Source organism: Halichoeres trimaculatus, unplaced genomic scaffold (genome assembly GCF_033239565.1).
Source record: "Halichoeres trimaculatus isolate MK-OKI-2021-1 unplaced genomic scaffold, fHalTri1.1 fHalTri1_scaffold_24, whole genome shotgun sequence".
Classification (NCBI taxonomy): domain Eukaryota; kingdom Metazoa; phylum Chordata; class Actinopteri; order Labriformes; family Labridae; genus Halichoeres; species Halichoeres trimaculatus.
The window spans coordinates 2,098,985-2,121,863 of record NW_027437202.1 but is presented as its reverse complement, the minus strand read 5'-3'; the positions used below and the strand labels follow the sequence as shown (position 1 = coordinate 2,121,863).

Sequence of the window (22,879 nt, the reverse complement as noted above, 5' to 3'; positions counted from 1 at the left end):
GACATCACTGAAAAATATGATTTTTTTTTTTACTGTAATTTATTTTTTTTGTGATGAATATTTATGTTTGTACTCAGTTGTATTAGTAATGTACCTCCTATTTTTCTTTTTAGGGGGTGGAGTTCTTATTCCAAGATATAAATTAAATAAAACCTTCAATAGAAAAAAATGTTTGAGTTTAAAACAGTGTGATAAAGCATGCGTAAGTTGTAGACTGAACAGACTTGCAAAGAAGTCCAGCTCAGTCCTGGGCTGCTCTCTTGACCCTGTTAGGTTGGAGGCTTACGGAAGAAATGGACAGTATGTGCATTTTTTTTCTAAGTTTCTCTCGCTATATTATGCTATTTGAGCTATTCTCAATAATGAATATTTTCACCACACACTTTCTTCTTTGCTGCTGCAACCCTGCAAATTTCCCTATGGTATATATTCAGCAGATTTGGAATGTTAGGTGTCCCTCCCCGCCAACTAACAGTATAAATAAAAAAGAATAAAATAAAAAGACAGATTAAATTAAATTAAATTAAATTAAATTAAATTAAATTAAATTGAATGTTATTTAAAAAAAAGAGAGAGATAAATACACGCACACACAAAATAAACCACGCCATCAAAAGAAATCAATCCCTCTAATTAACTCATGTCCGATCAATTACACTAAAATCACCAGTGTACGCATGCGCTTACCTCCCGGGACAGACACACCACCACCTGGTGACGTAGATGAGAGAAAAGCTCCTTTCGCCGCCGCGCGAGACAAGAAGATTATTACCGAGAGGAAGCGCGAGGGAGGAGGAGGAGGAGAGACCTGATACTAGTTTCTTCCTCATAGTCTGAAGAGGAGGAGGAGGAGGAACACACTTGTCTGTGCCTGTTTGAACTCAGTGAGAGACGCTCACACTCCCACACACACACTCCTCCTTTTCTATAGAGGTGGAGGTGAGCTCAGGTTTACACTCCGTCCTACTTTTTTAATTCAGGAAGAAGAGCGGGAGTCATGGATAAAGGAGGAGAATTAAGAAGTAAACACCTCCTGTGAATTAACGACGCGTAAAAGAGAAGAAGAAGAAGTGTCCGGGGAGGAAAGAGGATCAAGATGGGGATGGATTTCAGCACTCTTCGGACCCTCATCAGCAGATATGTGAGTTTAAAACCCCTAAATGTGTATTATTTCTCCCACTGTTCGTATCTGCACACACATGTGCTCACAAACCATAAAGATAAACAGAAAATGTGAGAGTTTTCATCTACTATGGGTTTCAAATTCCGCCGAAGCGGCTACTCATCCGGATTAAGTTTCACTCGCGAAAGGGAGTGAAGAGTGGGTCATTGAGAGATGATAAGGAAGCCGTTAGAGAGGAAAAGAAATGAGTTGGAAAAATATTTAAAAAAGGGTACAATTTCATTTTTAGAGGTGTTGTTTTTATATAAAACATTTGTGTATAAAAGTTTAAAAACCGGGAAAGTAGATGTGCGTTTAAATTACACAAAACCTCTTTTGAAATATTGCGAATTTTCATCTTTATCGTGATTTCTTTTTATATTGACACCTTGTTTAGTAATTTCTTTACAGAAAACTCTAGTGTACGGTGACAACTAGTATTCTGTGCAGTTTTTATATCACATTTAGCTTTTACTTTTGTGTTATCAAGCATAATGACACGTTTATTGAGCATTTTGTAATATGCGAAACCTGTTTTAAATTGTCAGATTTTTGAATGAGGTTTGGCGCACAACAAAAATGCAAAATTTTAGTTTGTACAACTTATATTTTGTGGTCAATTACCTTTTGTAATATGTTGCAAAGAAATTTCAACTTGTAAGATTATTTTTGAGATCATAAACTCTTGCTTCATTTTGAGAAAATGTTATATCTCCTGACAGAAAAGTGTGTTAAAGCATTTTTAACAGTTAGTACATGCAAAATCTGTCAATAGTGTGTTATAAAAGGATTAGTACTTAAGGTATCAGCAGAGCAAATAAGTAAACAAATCAGAGTGCTGCTGTTACTAGTGAAGGTGGAGTTACCTGCCATCACCTGCTGTAACGCAGCATTTAGAACAGTAGGTTAAATACACAGGCGTGACAGAACATGTAGAGATATGCAGACAGACTGCAGTTGTAATGTTATGTATTGTTTTATGGTTGTTGGTGGTAGGATCTTATTTAAGTGCTCTCCCAGTCGCTCCACAAATGGAGCCCCATCACTCCCATGAATTATGTAATCCCGTTGTTTTCTCCCTGCTCGTTGAAATCGATGCACAGCAGAGGAGCGTCCAGCCTGTGCGAGCTTGCATTAGGCTCCACTGTAGGTAATGTGTTTGACGCTAATCCAGACGGTGCAAGCCCCACCACTCGCACTAGAGCCAGCGAAGGTTCATACGCACTGGCTCCACGCTCGGCTCCAACTTCGCCTCCCAAATGGCAGATAACATAAAAGTCCCGCTGTGTGGAGGCTGAAGTGGAGCCTTTGTAGACAGAAACATGCAGAGACAAGCATGTGAGGGTAGGATGTGGGATGCTGATGAAGGCTAATTGATCTGGATAACTGCTTTAGACAAATGGGTTGGGGTTTAAATTGATTGTATTGCTCCTGCAAAAAAAACAGGAAGAGACTGTCTGCTGCATGCTTAAGATTAGAGTTAGGAACATTCATCTGGCTGTCGATAGCGGGGCTTTTTGGTAAATCAGTCAATGCAGAAAGTCGGACACACAATATCAGATTTTTCCTCTGTAAACATCTTGTTTTCAGTTCAGAGAATCCCTCATTAAAGCTGTGAAATATGACAGAAACACTAACAGGGTTGAGCTGCTCCTCTTAAAACCAGTCAGGCTGTCCTCACTCCTGTGTAAAAACCAGAGGATGTTACACAATAACTGCCTCTGAAATGTGTAGAGCTCATTCTTTGAGGCTGAGTGAGGACTAAATGTAATCACTGACACTCGCTGTAGTTGTGGTGGATTCACTCTGCTTCCCTCCATTAAACCAGAGACGCTGAAGAGGTTTCACGGCTGTTGTCTTTTCTCTTTCTGTTTTAGCTTTTCAGGAAAACAGAGCCTGAGATTTGGAACCACAAGTCCTAAAATGCCAGGAATCTGTCCGACTAGTTGGAATCAGCTGATAGCGGCATTCAGCTCTCCTCCTTGATTAGTTTTTGGCACTCTTAGGACGTCATCTGAAACTACCAAACACTGAATTTAACCATTATTCGTCATATTTTGTCGTCCACATCATGAAGTTTTAGTGAATGAAACTGATTGGGATCTTGATCATGCAGCCCTGCTTTAATCAGATGCACCGTGAAGAGTTGTGCAGGTTTTCAGCTGAGTGTGTAGAAACGATGTGTTGATATCATGTCAGCGTGTAGGTGGGTTAGGAGCAGCCGGGCGGGCAGCATTCCTTCACTGATGACTAATCTGGAATCCAGGACAAAACGCCTCCCTCTTTCTCTTTCTCTGTCTGGCTCTATCACCTCCTGGATTAAAGGGTTACTGGTGTTCACTGTACCTTCAGCCACCTAATCCAGTTTACAGCTATACTCCCCAATCCAAGCCAGTCAGATTTCCTGCTGCTTATTCTCCACCTGCTGATTGGTCAGACGTTTCCTCTGGTGGAGGTTCTCGATGGCAGCGGCGGCGATGGTGCACCTGAAGAAGGAGTTAGATCTCAGGATGTGAGAGGAGCAGGTGACGCAGAGGGCGGAGGATCACATGAACGCCTTGCTTCTGTCTGCTCGTCAATAATTCATAAACAGAGTGGCGGATAATGTGAGCTGACGTCTGTGCAGATTCAGTGGGGAGGCTCAACCTGCGGTTTGGGGATGGTGGAGATTCTACAGGGTTAAAATCAGGTTTTCCCCCCCTTGGCAGAGGTAACTAAGAGTTGGGTAGTTTTGTACGGAATCCCAAGAGTGCCAAAAACAAAAATAAAGTGATAAAATGATAAATGAGAAGAGGAAGACATCTCTGTTGCTATGAAGTTGTCTCCTTCCTCCTGATAATTGTTTAACCCTGAGCTCCTCATGCTGTGCAGAGAGCAGCGAGTTAACCTCATTACCTGAGGGATTAACTCAGTAAACCTCCCCAGTCTGCTCAGCGCCGCTCCACTGCTTCACTTTACGGCTGTGTTTGGAAATTAACTCATCAGTCAGACACAAATTTAATCCCATTCTGATTCAAAAGCAATTTGTGTGATCGTAAGTCAGATTTATGTTGCAGGACGAGAATGTGACGCTTACTTTAAAAGCTTTAACTCCCCCTTTCTTAAAGTTTTATCTGCTGATGCATAAAAACACGAAAACCCACAGTTATCGCTTTTTAAACCGTTTATCTCCTCCTCACATTACCTGCTCTGTACCTGCGGCAGACTGAGCTCCATTAGGGCTCGTATCAGACCTTAACAGCGTGTTTCAGCTCAGTGAACAGGCAGACAGGTGATGGATCGCCCGGGGTTAATGGTGCATGGAGGTTTCTATCCAAAGAGAGCGTCTGTTTGAACCCCACAGAGGAGGACAGGTACACCTTAATGTTGAAAGTGCAGCCATGAGAGTTCAGTGTGTTGTTAAAAACACGAGCAGTCAGTTTGCGTCAACGCAGCTTGTGCATCCATTGATTATTGTGTAACATTATCAATACACTTTGGCAGGCGGCGTGGAGCAGACGGCTGTGAGTCCACCATTACTGTACTGTCAGGCTGCCAGAACACACACACACAGTGTGATGCACACTCCTCACACTCACGTCACTGCTTTCTGAAATGCATGTGGTGGAGCTGAGATGGCATGTTGTCACATTAGAGACGAAAGATGTTTTTAGACGTTAACTCTTAAATAGCAGCACTTTATGACTGACAGGAAATACTGAGAGTGTGGGCACTGCAGTGCAGTCTGGGTAGTTTTTATAAGAAGTCCTGTGAGACTTTGTTATGGAGTCAGATCAGTCTCAATATTCACAAATGCAAAATTTGTGTGTGTGTAAATGTGTGAACTGATCTACAAATGTGTGAGTGAATTCACAAATGTGTAAACAAATTTGCAGATGTGTAAGATATTTACGAATGCGAGCACAGGTTAACAAATGAACACAGAAGGATTCACAGATGTGACATACTTAGATCCCAAATTTACACACTTGTGGATTAGTTTACGCATTTGTGAATTGACTCACACATTTGTAAATTGAATTGCACATTTGTGAATTGACTCAAACATTTGTAAATTGAATTGCACATTTGTGAATTCACTCACAAATTTGTGAATTCACTCACACATTTGTAAATTGAATTGCACATTTGTGAATTGACTCACACATTTGTGCATTGACTCACACTTTTGTTAATTGACTCACTCTGTGCACTGACTCACACTTTGTGCATTGACTCACACTTTGTGCACTGACTCACACATTTGAATTGACTTTTACATTTATGCATTGACTCATAGATTTGTTCAGTGACTTGCACATGTGTTATAAGCTAACACATTTGTCAAGTGGCTCACACATTTGTTAACTGACTCACATTTGTGAAGTGACTCACACATTTGTGAAGTGACTCACACACATATTTTTCCATTAAAAGTTTTGAGACTAATCTGACTCCATATTTTAAACTTATACACAGATGTGACATACTTAGATTCACAATTTACACATTTGTGGATTAGTTTACGCATTTGTAAATTGACTCACATTTGTGAATTGACTCACATTTGTGAAATGACTCACACATTTGTAAATTGAACTGCACATTTGTAAATTGACTCACGCATTTGTGAATTAAATCCCACATTTGTGCATCAATTCACACATTTGTTAATTGACTCACACATTTGTGCTTTGATTCACACTTTGTGCACTGACTCACACTTTGTGCACTGACTGACACATTTGAATTGACTCTCACATTTGTGCATTGCCTCATACATTTGTTCAGTGACTCACACATTTGTGAATTGACTCACACATTTGTGCATTGACTCACTTTTTGTTTATTGACTCACACTTTGTGCATTGACTCACACTTTTGTTAACTGACTCACATTTGTTCAATGACTTTCACATTTGTGCATTGACTTACACATTTGTGAATTGACTCACTCATTTGTAAATTGACTTACACATTTGTAAATAAGCATTTGTGGATACTTTAACACATACACATATATTCCTTCTGTAGATTTTGAGACTGATCTGACTCCACACTTTGAGTTCATACACAAGCGGGAACAGGTAAAACACAAGGGAGCCGTATAAATAATAAAACAAAGGTCACATAAATGTTTCTCCCCGCTTGAACTTAAGTGACCCCCTAATTCCTTTAAACCTGCGTGCAGCATTTTAGCATTAATAAATAATCACCGCATTAATATTTGAGTGTAATTGGCCCAAACAATAGAGGCTGCAGCTAAATCTGCATCACAGCAGCACTTTTATTTTTACGACTGTGACCCCCGGGTTAGACGAGCCTCTAAATCTGCAGAAGAAGCTGCATCTAAACATTCATGTGGGAAAAGAAAAAGCCTCTTGTGCTTTCAGATGTCTTCGAGATACTCGATCAAAACTGTGGCAGCCTTTTTTAAAAATAGTCAAAGCCAGAACAGGCCGTACAAGAGGCAGGCGTTCTTCCAGGATTTGATCAGCACATGAGCAGAATGTTCCTCCAGAGCTCTGGGCGAGGAAGGGAAAGTGTGTGTTTGGAGCGGAGTGCGCTCAAAATGTAAATAAAACTCAAAGCTTTACTCACACTGCACAGGAATGTCAGGATTTTTAACTTCTCTCATAGAGGTATTCAGCCCCCCGTCAGGTGACCTGGTCTCATGAGGGCCACATGATGCCTTCAGGCTCATCAGAGCTGTTGCCAGGCAGATAAAAAAAGAGCTGGATATGTGTGCGAACAAATCGAGAAGAAGAGAGTAAATTACGTTACGGAGGAGAAGAACAAACTGACCGTACAGTAATTTTCTCCTCTCTTGCACACACACACACTTTGGGTGTGTTGACATGGAAGGGCGTCAGGATTCATGGGGACGTGTGGGGTGAGCAGGAGAAAGGTGCAGCTTCTCTTGTTCGATTTCACTAAATCTTGTTGCTAAGCAGAAAAAAGAGAGTAAGACAGAAAATATTAAATCTGAATCACAAAATCTGACAACAAATCAGACAAGCAGGAAAACCAAGGCGGAAGAATCTTACCTTTAGAGTGTTTTAGTTTCAGTCTACAGGAAACAAACTTCTCATTGTTGTTTTTCTGAGAATCTGTCAGGATTCAGTGAATAAACTCCCAAAGAGAGTGGGGTCCAAAGACGGGGAGTGAGGGAGTGAGGGGGCAGAATTAGGATTACCGCAGCTCAGTTGATCGTCATGTGATCGATTTTAGAGCCTTAGACCTGGAAACCAGCAGAGTGGACCAGTTTCACAGATGGAGACAGAGAGAAATGGAGGAAAAAGATCTTATACCTCTTTAAAGCAGGGTAACTCATCTGAAACATGGCCGACCGGGCATGAGTGGATTATTAGCGGGCTGAGAGAATGAAGAGGGTGGTTCAGGTAAAGTTTCCTGCTTTTATTCATCCATGAATCCAGGAGTTTACGAAGTTTGAAATTTTGCATGGGAACTTTCCGTAATTGGTGAGGACTTTCAGAGATGTGACCTCATTTACCTGGTCATATGCATGTTTAAATATTAACATTTTGTTTTTTTATAAGGAGACTTTCAAGTTTTTGAATCAAGTTGATAACAAGAAAAAATACTAAAAGTTTCCAAAGTTTCCCAGATTTTTTTTGGGAAAAAGTTAATTTAAGTTGACAGCAGCAAAACTCTAAAAAGTGAATATTCTGTAGCTATGAAAACTTTCAGGAAACTGTTGAACGATCTCTCTGTAGCGCCTTCTCCTGAAAGTTTCCAGCTTATCTGATTTCTTGCAGAAATTTTACCCGAGACAAAGGTTTAAAAAGTTGTTTTGGATCTACCTGCCAACTTCTCCAGACCATAGACGAGATAAAATATGGCCATAGTCCCTGTGACATCACACATCTGTTTCTGATGCAGAGTAATGAAGCCAGTCGTCGGATGCAGCCATATTGGATATGATACAGGCATTGAGTTTTTTTTTTCTAACAGCTACAGAGCCGCCATCAGTCACATGAGCTGAACTGTGTCTCTGATTGGACAATCAGATGATCAGACAATCTTAATACCTTCTTTTCTTTACACCCCACAAAGTTGGTAACCGTGTTCTTTCTCCTCATCATCAGTGAAACTGGCAGCAGGTGCGTTTTTTTCCTGCTGCCTTTAAACATTTGTAGTTACAGGCCATATGTAATAAACACCTGGTTCAGCTAAGGACGTGAGACACAGTTTATGAAACCCTGTCTAAGTTGATCTAGTTTAACTCTGATAATGATGTTATTGTCATCTTTTATCTTGATGAAACTGAAGTGATGGGCATAGTTCAAGCTGCTGAATGTAAACATGTACTGCCTCATTTTTCAAGCTAGCTAGGGTTGCCAGGTTTTATGACAACATGAAAATACAAGCCCATAGGCCAAACTACCTTTTTTTTTAACATTTTTACCACATTAATTTATTTTATTTTATTTTATTTTTTATTATATATTTTATTAAATATTATTATTATTTTATTGTATTTTTATTTATTTATTTATTTATTTTATCTATAAGTCCCCCTAGGCGTAATTTATTTAATATAGTCTGTTTTCTTCTGCAGGTTTCCGAATAGATTTTATATGTTTAAAATTTGTTTAAAAAAAAACAAAAAAACAATAGCACTTCCTGTAAGGTTTCATTTCTCTAACCCGGATGTTGCCCCTTGTTGTCCACAACCATTTCAGCATTTCCTGTTTTTTATTTTGAAACACCTGACAGCCAACCTTATTGGAGCGATTATTCACACTTTTTCCTGCTCACACCTATCACTGATTCTTTAGTTTTTAAAGCACAGACATGGGATGTTTAAAGTGGTTATCGAGGTGTTTTCATTGCATACTGCTGGAGTGATTCCTGGCATCACAAACAGAGTCATAAACACCATTAAGACGCTGTGTCCCTGCAGGACGAGCATTAGAGGAGTGCTGTGAAAAAGTTCAGTCAGGAACAAAAACAGGAGGAGATAAAAGTATTAAAAGCGTTTTTGTACGCTCCCTCTCCCTGAGCCCCGGGGAGACGTGCAGGAAGTGGGAGCCCGAACAGAGCGAGGTGAAACACGTGCTCACTTCAGCTAATGGCACTGTCACCCTAAGGAAAATCAAATGTCTGTGCAGAATGGACGCATCATGAAGCCCCACAGGAAGCCAGGTCGTTACCCATAATGCAAATGCAGGCTGAGCTTTTACTGGAAGTGCTCTGTCGGAGGATGAGTCGAGGAAAGCAGAAACGTGAGGATTAGAAAGCAGCGAAAGATTAAATCTGTGAGCAGCGTAACCGTCACCATGGGCGAGTGTCAGCTTCAAACTTCTGCAAATACAGTTCTACAACTCAACCCTGGAGGCCACGTTCTAGGGGATCATGTGACCTGAGGAGCTGCCTCTCACAGGTCTGCTCTCAGTTACACTCTGCAGCAGACACAATGAATGAAGAATGAACTCTGTGTGAGTTTAGAGTCTGCAACAATGGAGCTGCTATGCTGCACGGAGCTCAGACGCTGCATCAGAAGCTGCAGAGGTTATTACAGTTCTACTGTTCTACAGTTTTTTCTTCTTTATTTTGTTATTTTTTTTTATTGATGTTGAATAATGTGGAATAATCTAGCCAAGTAACCACAATCAATTGCTGCAAAAATATACTTCAACCTTCAACAACATTCGGTAATCGTGCTGAAAACTCACTAAGAGCTGGGTTTGAGTAACCTTGCAGAGCAGATGGACCTGCCTGATTCAGTTTCTGAAATCCTGCAGATCCATCTTGCCAGGCTCTATTGACCAATAATTTGCGGGAGCACTGGAAGTAACAATTCTTGATTGGTTGATTCTTAAGTTAACTTTCAAAAACAGCAGCAGTCGTCTGACGCCGTTATCACAGCTGTTTCTTGTGTTCCTGTAGTCGTTGGTCTGTTGTTTCTCAGTAGCAGCGCACATAAGCTACATCATATCTTAGCTTGACGTGAATTGGTCTGTGGTGAGTGTGTCAATTACCACGGTCATCCAATCACCAGCTGCAGATTTTTTTTAAAGTCCCGCCTCTGAAAACAAATCTGAAGAGCTGCTACCCAGATGGACTAGTGAAATATTTCTGTGGTTGATATTTGACTCATTCTGCCCCTGGGGACAAAGAGGAGAATGCTCAGATTAAGTTCCTAAGTGTTCCCTGAACAGATGAGTCTTCAGACATCTCTTAAAGTAGAAAGGGACTCTGTGGATCGTATAGAGTTTGGTAATTCATTCCACCATTTGGGAACAACAGAGGAGAAGAGTCTGGCTAGTGATTTGGAGCCAACAGAGGAGAAGAGTCTGGCTAGTGATTTGGAGCCGTGCCGGGCTGAGAGCACCAGGGGTCTTTCACAAGCAGAGGGTAGAGCTTTGATTTGATTGGAGGGAGGCCTGCCAGGAGGGAGTTGCAGTAGTCGATGTGTGATATCAAAAGGGTCTGTACCAGAAGCTGCGTGGCCTGTTGTGTTAGGTAGATGTAGTTGAGATGAGCTCTGTGAAAACCAGGCTAATGAACGTCTCTATAGAGCTGTTACAGCATCTCTCCTCTCCTCTCACCCAGTTTCAGAGCCGAGGGAGACGTGTTATTTTCTAAAAGCTGCAGAAAGCTGTGATATAATCTCACACAAATGCTTGTTCATAATAGATGATGAGTGTTATGTAACACCCTTTATGAAGCAGCTCAGGTACACGGCCCACGCTGGGCTGTGGAGCGGTCTGCTGACCTACAAAGGTGACTGAAACGTCTATTTTAGCTCCTTTAGACTCAGTGACGCAGGATCCACAGCCGTCCTGTTGATGCTGTCACACCTGTAAGTGGACAGATGTGAGACGGACGTTCAGGACGTCTGGATGAGGCTTTATCTTATTTGGTGTGCGCCTGTTCGACAGATGGGAGGCACAGCTGGTGTTTAATCTGCGACTCAGGTAGCACACACACTCTGACTGTCTGATATCAGATATATTCATCACACTAAATCTTTAATCCTGTCGTAGTTGTGCCATCTGCACCTGTGCGGAAAGCAGAGTGGTACAAAAAGTACGCTGCAGCTTTTTTTAACCCTGTTTCTAAACTGGGAGTCCAGCGGGAGCAGAAAGTGGTGACTTTGGAGAAACAGAGGCAAAGAGTAGCAGCTTTTATCTGACGCTTGTGTTTAACACTGTGATTTCACAGAAAGGACTCAGGGTTTGTTATCTCTTCAGCTCAGAGGTGTTTGACGCAGAATCAGGTGTGAGAGTGTGTGTTTTCCTGTGTGCTATCAGTCAGAGCAGGTTGTGTGTGCTGGCTTTTGTTGGGAGCTGTTTCCAGCCTGTTGCAGCGGCAGATAAAATACTCTGGTATTGGTCATCAGTGGAGCAGCAGCTCTTAAAGCTGCTGACTAACAATAGGCCTGTGTGTGTGTGTGTCAGTGTGTGTGTCAGTGTGTGTGTGTTGCAGGGATTCCTCTGTGCTCTGTCCTGTTAATGTTATCTTTCCCTTCCAGGCGATATGAAGCAATAAAACAGTGTTATAGTGGAGGAAGAGGACATTTTCAGCGCTGGAGGGGAAACTCCAGTGACAGACAGCCTGAGTGTGTGTGACTGTGACTGTGTGTGTGTGAGTCACAGTGATCAGTAAGTCACGTCTGAGTCATGTGCTGCTGTGAGGATGCATTTAGTGGATGCTTCTGCTTTGAAATGCTCTGAAAACAAACTGACATGACGATAGAAGTAAAACCAAACGGAGGTCTGACTCCTCATGGGGGGTCAGCTGCTGGGTTCAGGAAATGTGTGTGTGAGTGGGTGTGTCCGGCACTTCCTGTTTACAATCTGCTCCTGTGTTCCTGATCACAGAGGGGCCTCAGTTCCTGGATCGTGATGATGCGTTCAGGTCCTGTTGGCTCAGATTACAAATCCAACATCAGCTTCTTGGATTGAGTCTGTCAGTCTAAGGCCAAACCTGAACGCCTACACCACGTTCACATTAGGTTCACCATTTGGTCGTCTAACCATGACTCCACTTGGATGTCTAAGCAGGACGTCCTTTCATCCTCATTTTTGGTCATATAACTTTAAAATATTAGTTTTGTATCAAAGTAATATTTTGTTAGTTTCCAGTCTAAAATGCTGATGTGTTTTCCTGGAGCTTCATTTGGCTCAGCAGCAGCTTTGAGGTGGAAATGTATAACGTCTTTGTCTGTATTCACAGTTTCCATCAGCTGCTGAGAAAATCAAATAAAGCTACGGGAACTGGACTACAGTTAGACACAGAAACTAGAAGAAGTATCAAAACAAGAAGACGGACTAATAAGTGACATTAGATCAAATCATAGGGACTTTGCTTTGGAACTGGAGGGACGCTGGTTCAAGGCCTGGCACGAACCAAGATTTGAATGTCTTCAGGCGTTGGAAAATTACGTTATCTGGAGAAACAGTCTGCAACTTCAGGAGACTAAAGTTAGATGCCCAAAATTGATATTGAATGACATAAAATTTATATTATGATAAATGATATAAGAAAGTCGTTTCAACGTCTCTTTGTCAGTGGGTAGTTGAACACTATTTTGATCTAACTTAGTCTCACTGAAATCTCCAAGTATCAAATCTTTAAAAAGGTGGAAAAAAAGATGCAAAGTCCAATCACTGGGGAGTCCAGTCAGGTTGAATCCAGAATATTTTATTTATTGCACATTATCAATCAATCAATCAAAATGTATTTAATTAAGCACTTTTCATACAAATTAAGTGTAGCACAAAGTGCTTTACAAACAGACACATGAATTAAATTAAAGAATTATACCCCAAACCCACTCCACCCAGCAACCCATACACAGTATTAATAAAAAGAAACATAGATAAAGACAATAATAAAGCACACTGCTGTACCCAGTAGGTACTGAGGAAACGCCGTCTTAAAGGTTTAACAATGAGAGAACACTGGAGGTTAGGTAAAAAGTATAAAATTAAATATATCATGATATAAGATAAGAAAATGTTTTTTAAGAATTAAGAGTAAAAAGTACTAGAAATTAAGTTTATATCTATATCTATATATATATATATATATCTATATATATATATCTATCTATATATATATATATATATATATATATATATATATATATATATATATATATATATATATATATATATATATATATATATATATATATATATATATATATATATAGATAGATAGATAGATAGATAGATAGATATATATAGATATAGATATATATATACACACATATATATATATAAATATATATATATATATATATATATATATATATATATATATATATATATATATATATATATATATGTAAGAACAAAACAGGAAAACTAGAGAATAAAATACGGAAAATAAAACAATTATTCATCATTGCACATTTTTCTAAGGTCAGCACTTAGCTAAGAAACCAACACAGGCTCTGAGGCTGAAGCTCAGGGATATTCTCTTCCTACACGATAATTTAGGGCTTTCCATGGATGGACTGTGGAGGTACAAATGTAATATCTTCTCACAGCTTGGGGCTTGTGCAAGTGCAGTAGGCTCTTACCTGACAGCTCTTAATAAAACAAGGAGTGAGAGGTTGATTTTGAGGTGTTTTCCAAGTTTTATTGTCAAGTTTGCAAATGCAAAGCACACAATGTCTCTGACAGTTTTCAGCTTCAAAGGAGACAAGTGAAATTGGAATTAGAGACAAATCCTCTAGGAAAAAAACTTGGTCCCCTTGAACCAGACCAGAAGCTGGGGTCTCTTTTGCGATCATACGAATATTTCAGGAGCATTTTCTGCTTTCTTCTTCTGATGCTAGTAGTTTAAATGTAAGGTTTCAGTGGTGTCACACCCTGCTGTTGCTTTAGCTAGCACCCAGTTTCACTTCTCCCCTGTGCACCTGCATCCAAATTCTGCAGAAAGAGAGAAGTAACACACAGATCAGCCTGAAGTGCATCTGCGATCAGACAGACACAAACCCCGCCAGCTCTCTCCATCCTTTCTCCTCAGACCACAAATGTTTCCCTCCCAACTATAAATACCCCGCATCCTGTAACATGAAACGCTGTGAAAAGTGATTATCCCGGGGTCCAGAATAGCTCCACAGTCTCCACTTACATCCAACAGGCTAACACAGGGCACTTTTATTTTATAAAGCCGGCTTTTATTTTGCGATGATGCCGCTTTGATTTGATTACGCGCAGGCGGGGCTGGGCTTTCGTGTAGAAAAGCTGGAATCCGGATGAAAGCTAAACAGAATCGATGCGAGATAGACGGCGGGGCTTAGAGGCCCTGCTTCAGGTTGTGGTGAGAGATGGAGAGGACGAGGTGAGAAAGCCGATAAAGGTACATTAAGAGGAAAATGGAGGAGGAGAGAGCACTCTGAGTTTTCATCTTTGTGTACACTTTCTCTCTGAAACAGATCCATAAAAGTGGGAATTCTTAAACAAATCAATCTGATGTTGTTCTTATCCAATCCCTGAGCTGAATGTGGCTCATATCAAGTCTAAAAAAGAGAGTTTCTACTAAGAATAGGACGTAAACACTCGCTTAGATTTCACTTTTTGCAGTGTAGAAGTGTCATGAATCATTAATGATCCCATCACTGTGGTGAGCCCATACTTAAGTCTCGATTTCTGGGTTTCAAGACAGATTATTGCTCTCACTTCTGAGAACAACTAATAAGCAATGGCATCCCTGATAATCTTATAAATGCATGAAAAAAAACATGCGTTTGAGTGTGTGTAAACTGTGTGAGGAGAATCAGAGCAAGAAATAGGAACACGAGCGCCGTGTCTTGACAGAAATCAGCTGATTTTCAGAGTTTCAATCTCGACACAGGCCTCATTTTTCCTCCCCTTGTCCTCGCTCCCTGCCGGATAATTGGAGGTCAGAGGATATAAATAGTCCTCCGTGTTAAACGGTGTAATCTTAGAGCGAACAGGTTACTGTGTGAGACAGTGAAGAAAGTGGGACAGCCTCCTGACACTCAATCTGACGGATTACTGTCAGCTCCCGTTAGGACGAGCTCCAGCCACTGTTTGGTGGAGATTTAGACCAGAATCTCCAGGTTTGCTCCCGTCTAGGCCTGCCCTGGCTCTTTCTACCTCCAGGTGTTGACAGATGTCGACGGCCTGCTCAGACATGAAACCCCTGTGGAGAGAGTTTCCCTCCTTTTTTCAGTCGTCATGTTAGTTTCCCTGCAGAAGTCTTATCAGCGTGTGTGTGGAGTGTGTTTTATATGCGTGTGTAAGCATGGTGCATTCCAGTCAGAGTCACATGCAGGTCTGTGTATCCGTGCTAACAAAAGCGGTCATTCATCCAGCAGTGGTTTCTCATGCTGTGTGTCGCTGCGTGGGATCAATTTCACTATTTATGAGGCATCATCAAACATTTGGAGTTTAATAAAAATGCATAAAATATACATCACTGCTTAGATTTGAATTGTTTTACTAAGAAAATGTGTTTTTTTCTGCACAGTGTGTTGGTGAGGAGAACTGGGTGGACAGCAGGACCATCTACATCGGTCACAAGGAGCCTCCTCCAGGGACAGAGGCCTTCATCCAACAGAGATACCCAGACAACAGGATAGTCTCCTCCAAGGTCAGGACACACCTCCACAGACGCAATAAAGTCATAAATCCAGCATTCTTAGATACACCCAGGTGGCTAACCTTGGAGACTGCATCCTGCTGATAGACCTCTGCCAGCTTTGTTGTGCTCAAAACTCCTGTTGGTCAAACCTCTTTCTTATTTTACCTTGCCCCGATCGTAAAAAAATCATGTGTTTGTCCCATCTTTGTCAGACGGAGCCTTTCACATCTGGCTTATAGACCATTCTTTTGCATCTTTTGAGCAACTAGGAAGTAAATCTGATATTCCCAATCTCATTTTTATATAGGTGCCAACAAGCCCCGGCAGGCTTACTCCACATGTTTTGGGCCTGTCCAAGACTACATGCATTTTGTAAATCAATTTTTGATGCTCTTTCCAAAATATTAGAAGTGCCAGTAGATCCCCACCACCACTTCATCAACATGTTTTACTCTACAGCAGGGGTGGCCAACTTGTGGCTCACGAGCCACATGTGGTTCTTTGCCTTTCTGTGTGCAGCTCTTCAATCCATTCATAAAAAAACTATAGATATATATAGTTATGAGTAGTGGTGTGCTGATCAATCTGAAATATTGATATATTGATGCCTACATTGGGATTAGTATTGATCAATACTTGGGTGATAAGATTGATACTTAAGTTTCGGTTTCTCTTCTCTACATACTGATCTACTGGTTTGAATATTAGTACGCTAGTTTTATAATTTGTTCTGTATGTTTGTTTTCCATCTTCCTGCCCAGGGACCACTAATGAAAATTAGCTCTGCAGCTAACTCTGGCTTGACAGCTTTCTTGTTTTGCATGGCTCCTGTCAAATACACTCATTAGCTCTGAGAATAATATGCTCGTCTTCTGTACTCTGATGGCCAGGTGCCTTATACTGTATCAGTGGAAAGACCCTCTTCCCTCCTGAATATTCTCATTGGATCAAAGAGATTATGCGATATGTCAAGCCTAAGAATATAAGATACTTTCTTGAAGGGTCTGTCCTAAGATTTTATGAAACCTGGAAGCATTTCTTGATTTTTGTTGTTTATTGTTCTACTAGTTGTGTTGGCCAGTGCTAATGTCGGACGACTGATTACTATCTGTCCAGTGGGTGGATTAAATTTTGGAGGTGATCCAGATCACCGACTAGATCCAGGACTTTCTTAAAGGATTCTTTATCATTGTGAGATAGGGCTGTTTTCACCGTATGTGTGTATAACTCCACCATAAATGGTAGAATTGCTTTGCAAAACAATACAAGACAAGGTCACCATCATTTGTGACAATAATCCTGGATACTAAGATCCTGAACATGAAATATATACTGGGTCGTCATTATTTTTAACAAATTGTAGCAGACAGTCTGCTGAAAGAGAGTATAACATTAAAGTCGGACTAAAGTGTTGGTGGCAATCACACTATGCTTGGTGGAGGTCTGCGCTCTCTAACTGCTTTTTTAGTTTGTATGTATGCTTTTTGATATGTCTGTATATTGCAAAACTTTCAAAAAGAGACCTTGATATAAAAAAAAAAAAATCGACATTCTCCAACCTCTCTATTGTTTTTAGTACACGTTTTGGAACTTCATCCCCAAGAATATGTTCGAGCAGTTCAGGAGAGTCGCCAACTTCTACTTCCTCATCATCTTCCTCATACAGGTAACACATTTAACACATTAAATGTTGCATATTTTAAAGTAAATCTGTGTCATTGTGACTTCATCTCTGCCTGTTTCACCTCAGTTAATCATCGACACTCCCACCAGCCCCATCACCAGCGGGCTCCCACTTTTCTTCGTCATCACAGTCACCGCCATCAAGCAGGTGAAGTTCAAAGCCCTGATTAAATGTTGCGTATTGTTTTATTCTTCTGCATTCACACTCCTTTGTGTCTGTTTCTCTCTGCGTCAGGGTTACGAGGACTGGCTCCGACACAAAGCCGACAACTCCGTCAACCAGTGTCCAGTCCACGTGGTCCAGCACGGGAAGGTGGTCCGCAAACAAAGCCGCAAGCTCAGGGTACGAAACACTCTGTTTAGTGCATTTGTTTTATCGGCTCGTGCGGAGGGATTTTCCTGACACTAAGCCGTGTGTGTGTGTCTGCAGTCCTACATTTGAGAGCTTTAAAGTCTGTCGTATTAATGTTTGTTACATAATATCTGAGAGAGTGACGCTGCAGCTTGAATAACAGACAGAGAGGATCTGTTTCAGCATCAACAATCCTGTGCAGGAACAAATGTGAGCGTCTGTTGGCTGGAGCTCAAAGCTCTACAGGTGGTGAAGCAGACGGTTAGCTTGTTAGGCTAACTGCATTAGCAAAACTAATGAGGATGAGAGGCATGCTATCCCTGCAGAGTCAGTGTGGAGTTTGTTTATTGTACAGGAGGTAAAGCTGACTCAGTATGGAGAGCAACAGCAGGTGTGCACTCTGAAAAAAAGAACTACTTCCTGTCTCTCAGGTTGGAGATGTCGTCTCGGTAAAAGAGGACGAGACGTTCCCGTGCGACCTCATCCTCCTCTCTACATCTCGGGAAGACGGAACATGTTTCGTCACCACGGCTAGTCTGGATGGAGAGAGCAGCCACAAGGTGTGTACCTGTAGTCAAGCCCCGCCCATCAGCTCCTCAGTGCATGCTTAAGTTTCACTTTCTGCACACCTCTGTGTGAAAAAGTGAATCAAAAAACAAGTGATTGGTTGTTTTTTTGCTCTTATTGTGTTGAAATCCCAGATTAGTGAAATGTTTCGTCTGCTTTGGAGATTTTAAAGATTAAACCCAAGAATTAATTTATTCATTTTTCAGTCTGAGCTTGCGCTGCTGTGGAACAATAGTTGGATTATTTCAGGCATTTGTCGGGAAATACTTGACCTGTTAATTAAGTTTAAACCAGAGTGTGAATCTAAATGTCTCTTCTTTCAGACCTACTATGCAGTCCAGGACACCAAAGCCTACAACACAGAGAAGGAAGTGGACTCCATTCACGCGACTATTGAATGTGAACAACCTCAACCGGACCTCTACAAGTCAGTACAACACACCTGGACAAACACAGTTTTTAAATCAAGTACTGCATGAAACACTGACCTCTTTGCCCCCCTCTTGTGGACGTCTTGAACAGGTTTGTTGGACGGATCAACATTTACATGGATAACGAGCCAGTGGCCAGGTTTGTGATTTTATTTGTGTGTTTAAATTTAAGTGTGTTGGGAGGAAAAATGAAGCTCAGGTATTAAAAAGAAGCTTGTTTGCATTCACAGGCCTTTAGGATCGGAGAACCTGCTGCTGCGAGGGGCCACGTTGAAGAACACAGAGTACATCTACGGTAAACACCACACAAAAGACCACAAAACGTTTGTTTTCAAGAGAGCACTTCAAAGACATGCATGAGAGTGAACTTCATGTGCACATCAGCACATGGATTTCTGCACCACTAAAATAAAAAGTGATAAGAACTCAGGGTTCCTTTCTCCTTATTTAGGCTACACATTTCTAAAACCCTCAAACAGAGGAGGTCTAACATCAGGACCATGGAGGATTCCATCTTTAGAGAGTAATATTTCCATTGGAGGTATAAATGTTGAAGAAACCCAAACTCAGTTTTCCATGTTAATTTATCAGAACCTGTAAAAACCTGAAACACATCACTATCCTCTACACAAACCTTACCATACAGAAAAATAGTTTTGCTAAAGTTTATTCAGAGGCACACATTTTTAATGCAAGTTTTGTTGGGGGATCCAACTGGTGGCCTCCTTCATGCCTCTGGCCAGGCTACTGGTTTTTGGACCTGACGTCCTGCCAGGAGTACACCCCTCTTCTCTCAGGAGCCTGTTGGTGGGTCTCCCGGTGGCCTCCTTGCGGGCTTGGCTTATGAGCAGGTGTAGCAGCTTGTTGAACTGGCCGGCCTCTTACCCCCTTCTGGTCAGGTGTCCAAAACTTACACCAGAGTTCCTTGCGGGGCAAAGATTCACCATGTGCAGGAAACTGTTGGTGGGGTTTCATGCAGCCTGCTTCCTGCCTTTGGGTAGGAGCAGGTTGGGCAGCTTGTTGACGCTGCTGGCCTCCCTCCCCCCTGTGGTCAGGGCGCTGATTTTTGGACCTGACGTCCTGCCAGGAATACACCCCTTTTCTATCAGGAGCCTCATTTCTTTTTTCAGGTGTTTGATTTTTATACCTATGATCAGAATCACAAACAGTTTTTGTTGAGAATGGATGAGAAATGTTTCAGTTCACCGATATCGTTAGCCTTTGTGCTGAATGATATACTTATCAATTTTTAACACTATGCTTGAGCTTCCGGACCTTACGTCGACTAGTCTGCTGCAGCCATCTTAGCTTAGCAGTAAGACATAATTTCCTAAGAAAGCACTAGGTTCAGGATTTTCAATTTGAAGTTTGACTGAAAAACTGAACTCACAAAATAAATTATATTACTTTTCTACTAGAGAGTCTTATTCAAGATACTCCACATGATTTGGCTAGTATTATGTACTACAAATGATATGAACGGAATTATGCTAGCTTGGTGGTAACATAAATGTGAAATTGCATTGATATGCTAGGTGTTGGCGCAGAAACATATCACAGAGACACTTTGTAAAATTTACTGAAATCTTGAAATGCTAAAACACTTGGAGGCAAATGTGACAGCTCATGGATGGTTTCATATGTAGAGCAAGGTTCCAAACAACTTAAAATACTGCTTTAACCATTTTGAGAAACTAGATGGCGCATTTGAGTAAATTATATATAACAAAACAGGAAATCAAGGTCACATGACACCAGTTTTGACCTTTTTTCTGTATATTTAAACTCAAAGATATCCAGATGCAGTGACCAATTTCATTTTTATTTAGTTATAACCTTAATTTTGTGTTGTTGACCCAGAGAACCTGTGAGGCTACTTTTTGTACAGAGGAATCAATAAGGGAATCCATAAGAAATCAAATATAAAAACAGGATCAGTAGTAGTATGGTATCAGTAAATCTTATCGAAACACATCTCTATTCATACCTGATGTCCTGGCAGGAGAAAACTCCTCTTTTTTCAGGAGCCTGGTGTTGGGTCTCCTGTTGGCGTCCAGCTGTTTGTGTTTTGGACCTCACGTCCTGACTGGAATACACCACTTTATTTTCAGAAGCCTGATGTTGGGTCTCCTGTTGGCGTCCAGCCTGTGTTTTGGACCTCACGTCCTGGCTGGAATACACCACTCTGTTTTCAGGAGCCTGATGTTGGGTCTCCTGGTGGCCATCCTCCTGCCTTTGTCCAGGTGTTTGGTTTTTATACCTTTGGATGAGAATCACAAACAGTTCTTGTTGAGAATGGATGAGAAATGTTTCAGTCCATTGATATCGTTAGCCATTGTGCTTAATGATTTACTTTTGGATACTTTACACCATGCTGCAGCTTTCTAAGCTTAGCAGTTGGATAATGTTTACCAAGAAAAACTCAGAGTCAAGATTTTCAGTGTGTAGTTTTACTGAAAAACTGAACTAACAAAGAAAATTTATTACTCTCTTGCAGGAGATTCATAGTCAGTCAATTCAGCATGGTATAAATCTCCTCAATAACCAAATATGATATAAACAAAAAAAACATTAGCTTGATGCTTGAATGTAAGGAAATTGCATTGATCTGCTAGGTGTTGGCATACATCGGTATAACAGCAGCTTTAGAATCAAATTTCAACTTTCATCACAGAAACATATCAGAGTGACACTTTGTAAAACAAAAAAAAGATATCTTTCAATATTAAAATACTTGGAGGCAAATGTGACAGCTCATGGCTGGTTTTGTATCTATAGCTAGGTTCCAAACAACTTAAAATAAAGCTATAACCACATTGAGACACTGAGACACATCCAGTGACCAATTTAATATATATTCAGTTATAACCTCAATTTTATGAAGTTGACCTAGAAAACCTGTGGAGCTTCATTTTGTACAGACAAAATTCACGAGAGGAATCAATAAGGAATCAAATAAAAAAAACAGAATCAATAGTAGTATTGGTATAAGTAAATCTTATCAAAACACATCTCTCTTCATACCTGATGTCCTGGCAGGAGAAAACTCCTCTTTTTTCAGGAGCCTGGTGTTGGGTCTCCTGTTGGCGACCAGCTGTTTGTGTTTTGGACCTCACGTCCTGGCTGGAATACACCACTCTGTTTTCAGGAGCCTGGTGTTGGGTCTCCTGTTGGCGACCAGCCTGTGTTTTGGACCTCACGTCCTGACTGGAATACACCACTCTATTTTCAGGAGCCTGGTGTTGGGTCTCCTGTTGGCGTCCAGCCTGTGTTTTGGACCTTACGTCCTGGCTGGAATACACCACTCTATTTTCAGGAGCCTGATGTTGGGTCTCCTGGTGGCCATCCTCCTGCCTTTGTCCAGGTTGTTGGTTTTTATACCTATGGATGAGAACCAAAAACAGTTCTTGTTGAGAATAGATAAGAAATGTTTCAGTTCATTGATAACGTTAGCCTTTTTGCTAAACAATTAAGTTGTCAATTCTTTACTTTTCTTCTATCTGCTAGTGGTTAGCATTTATCGGTATAACCTGAGCTTCAGAATAGAATTTTTAATTTTCTTCACAGATACATATCACAGTGACACTAGGCTTCTAAATGTGAAAATACCTGGAGGCAAACGTGACAGCTCATGGCTGGTTTCATATCTACAGCAAGGTTCTTATTAACTAAGAATAATGCTATAACTCCTTTGAAACACTAGATTGCGAGCAAGAAGTGAATAACAGAAAATTACATGAATGTGACATGATATGCAGTTGTTTACTTATTTCTGTATATTCACAGCCAGAGATATCTAGATCCAGTGACCAGTATCATATTTATTCATTTATAACCTCAATTTATTGTTGTAAACCCACAAACTTTTGGAGTTACTTTTTGTTAAGAGAAAAAAAAACAAAAGGGAATCAATCAGGGAATCCAGAAGGAATCAAATAAAAAAACAGGATCAGTAAGAGTATGGTTATCAGTGAATATTATCAGTACACATCTCTCTTCATACCTGATGTACTGGCAGGAGAAAACACCTCTTTTTTTAGGAGCCTGGTGTTGGGTCTCCTGTTGGTGTCCAGCTGTTTGTGTTTTGGACCTCACGTCCTGACTGGAATACAC

General features: G+C 40.8%; 1 protein-coding gene across 5 annotated transcripts in view; it reads left to right on the top strand.

Moving 5' to 3' along the window:
* The first annotated feature begins 719 nt into the window (after window positions 1–719).
* Window positions 720–22,879, top strand: part of atp11a (ATPase phospholipid transporting 11A) — a 34,194-nt gene continuing 12,034 nt past the window's right edge. For 4 of the 5 annotated variants that reach the window (XM_074664615.1, XM_074664612.1, XM_074664617.1 and 1 more), the window contains exons 1-10: window positions 720–884; window positions 981–1,141; window positions 15,620–15,742; window positions 17,310–17,399; window positions 17,484–17,564; window positions 17,652–17,759; window positions 18,200–18,328; window positions 18,659–18,762; window positions 18,858–18,905; window positions 18,997–19,061. In XM_074664615.1, the coding sequence (XP_074520716.1) occupies window positions 1,097–1,141; window positions 15,620–15,742; window positions 17,310–17,399; window positions 17,484–17,564; window positions 17,652–17,759; window positions 18,200–18,328; window positions 18,659–18,762; window positions 18,858–18,905; window positions 18,997–19,061 (793 nt within the window). In that variant the 5' untranslated portion in view covers window positions 720–884; window positions 981–1,096. The other variant, XM_074664613.1, reaches the window with a different exon arrangement.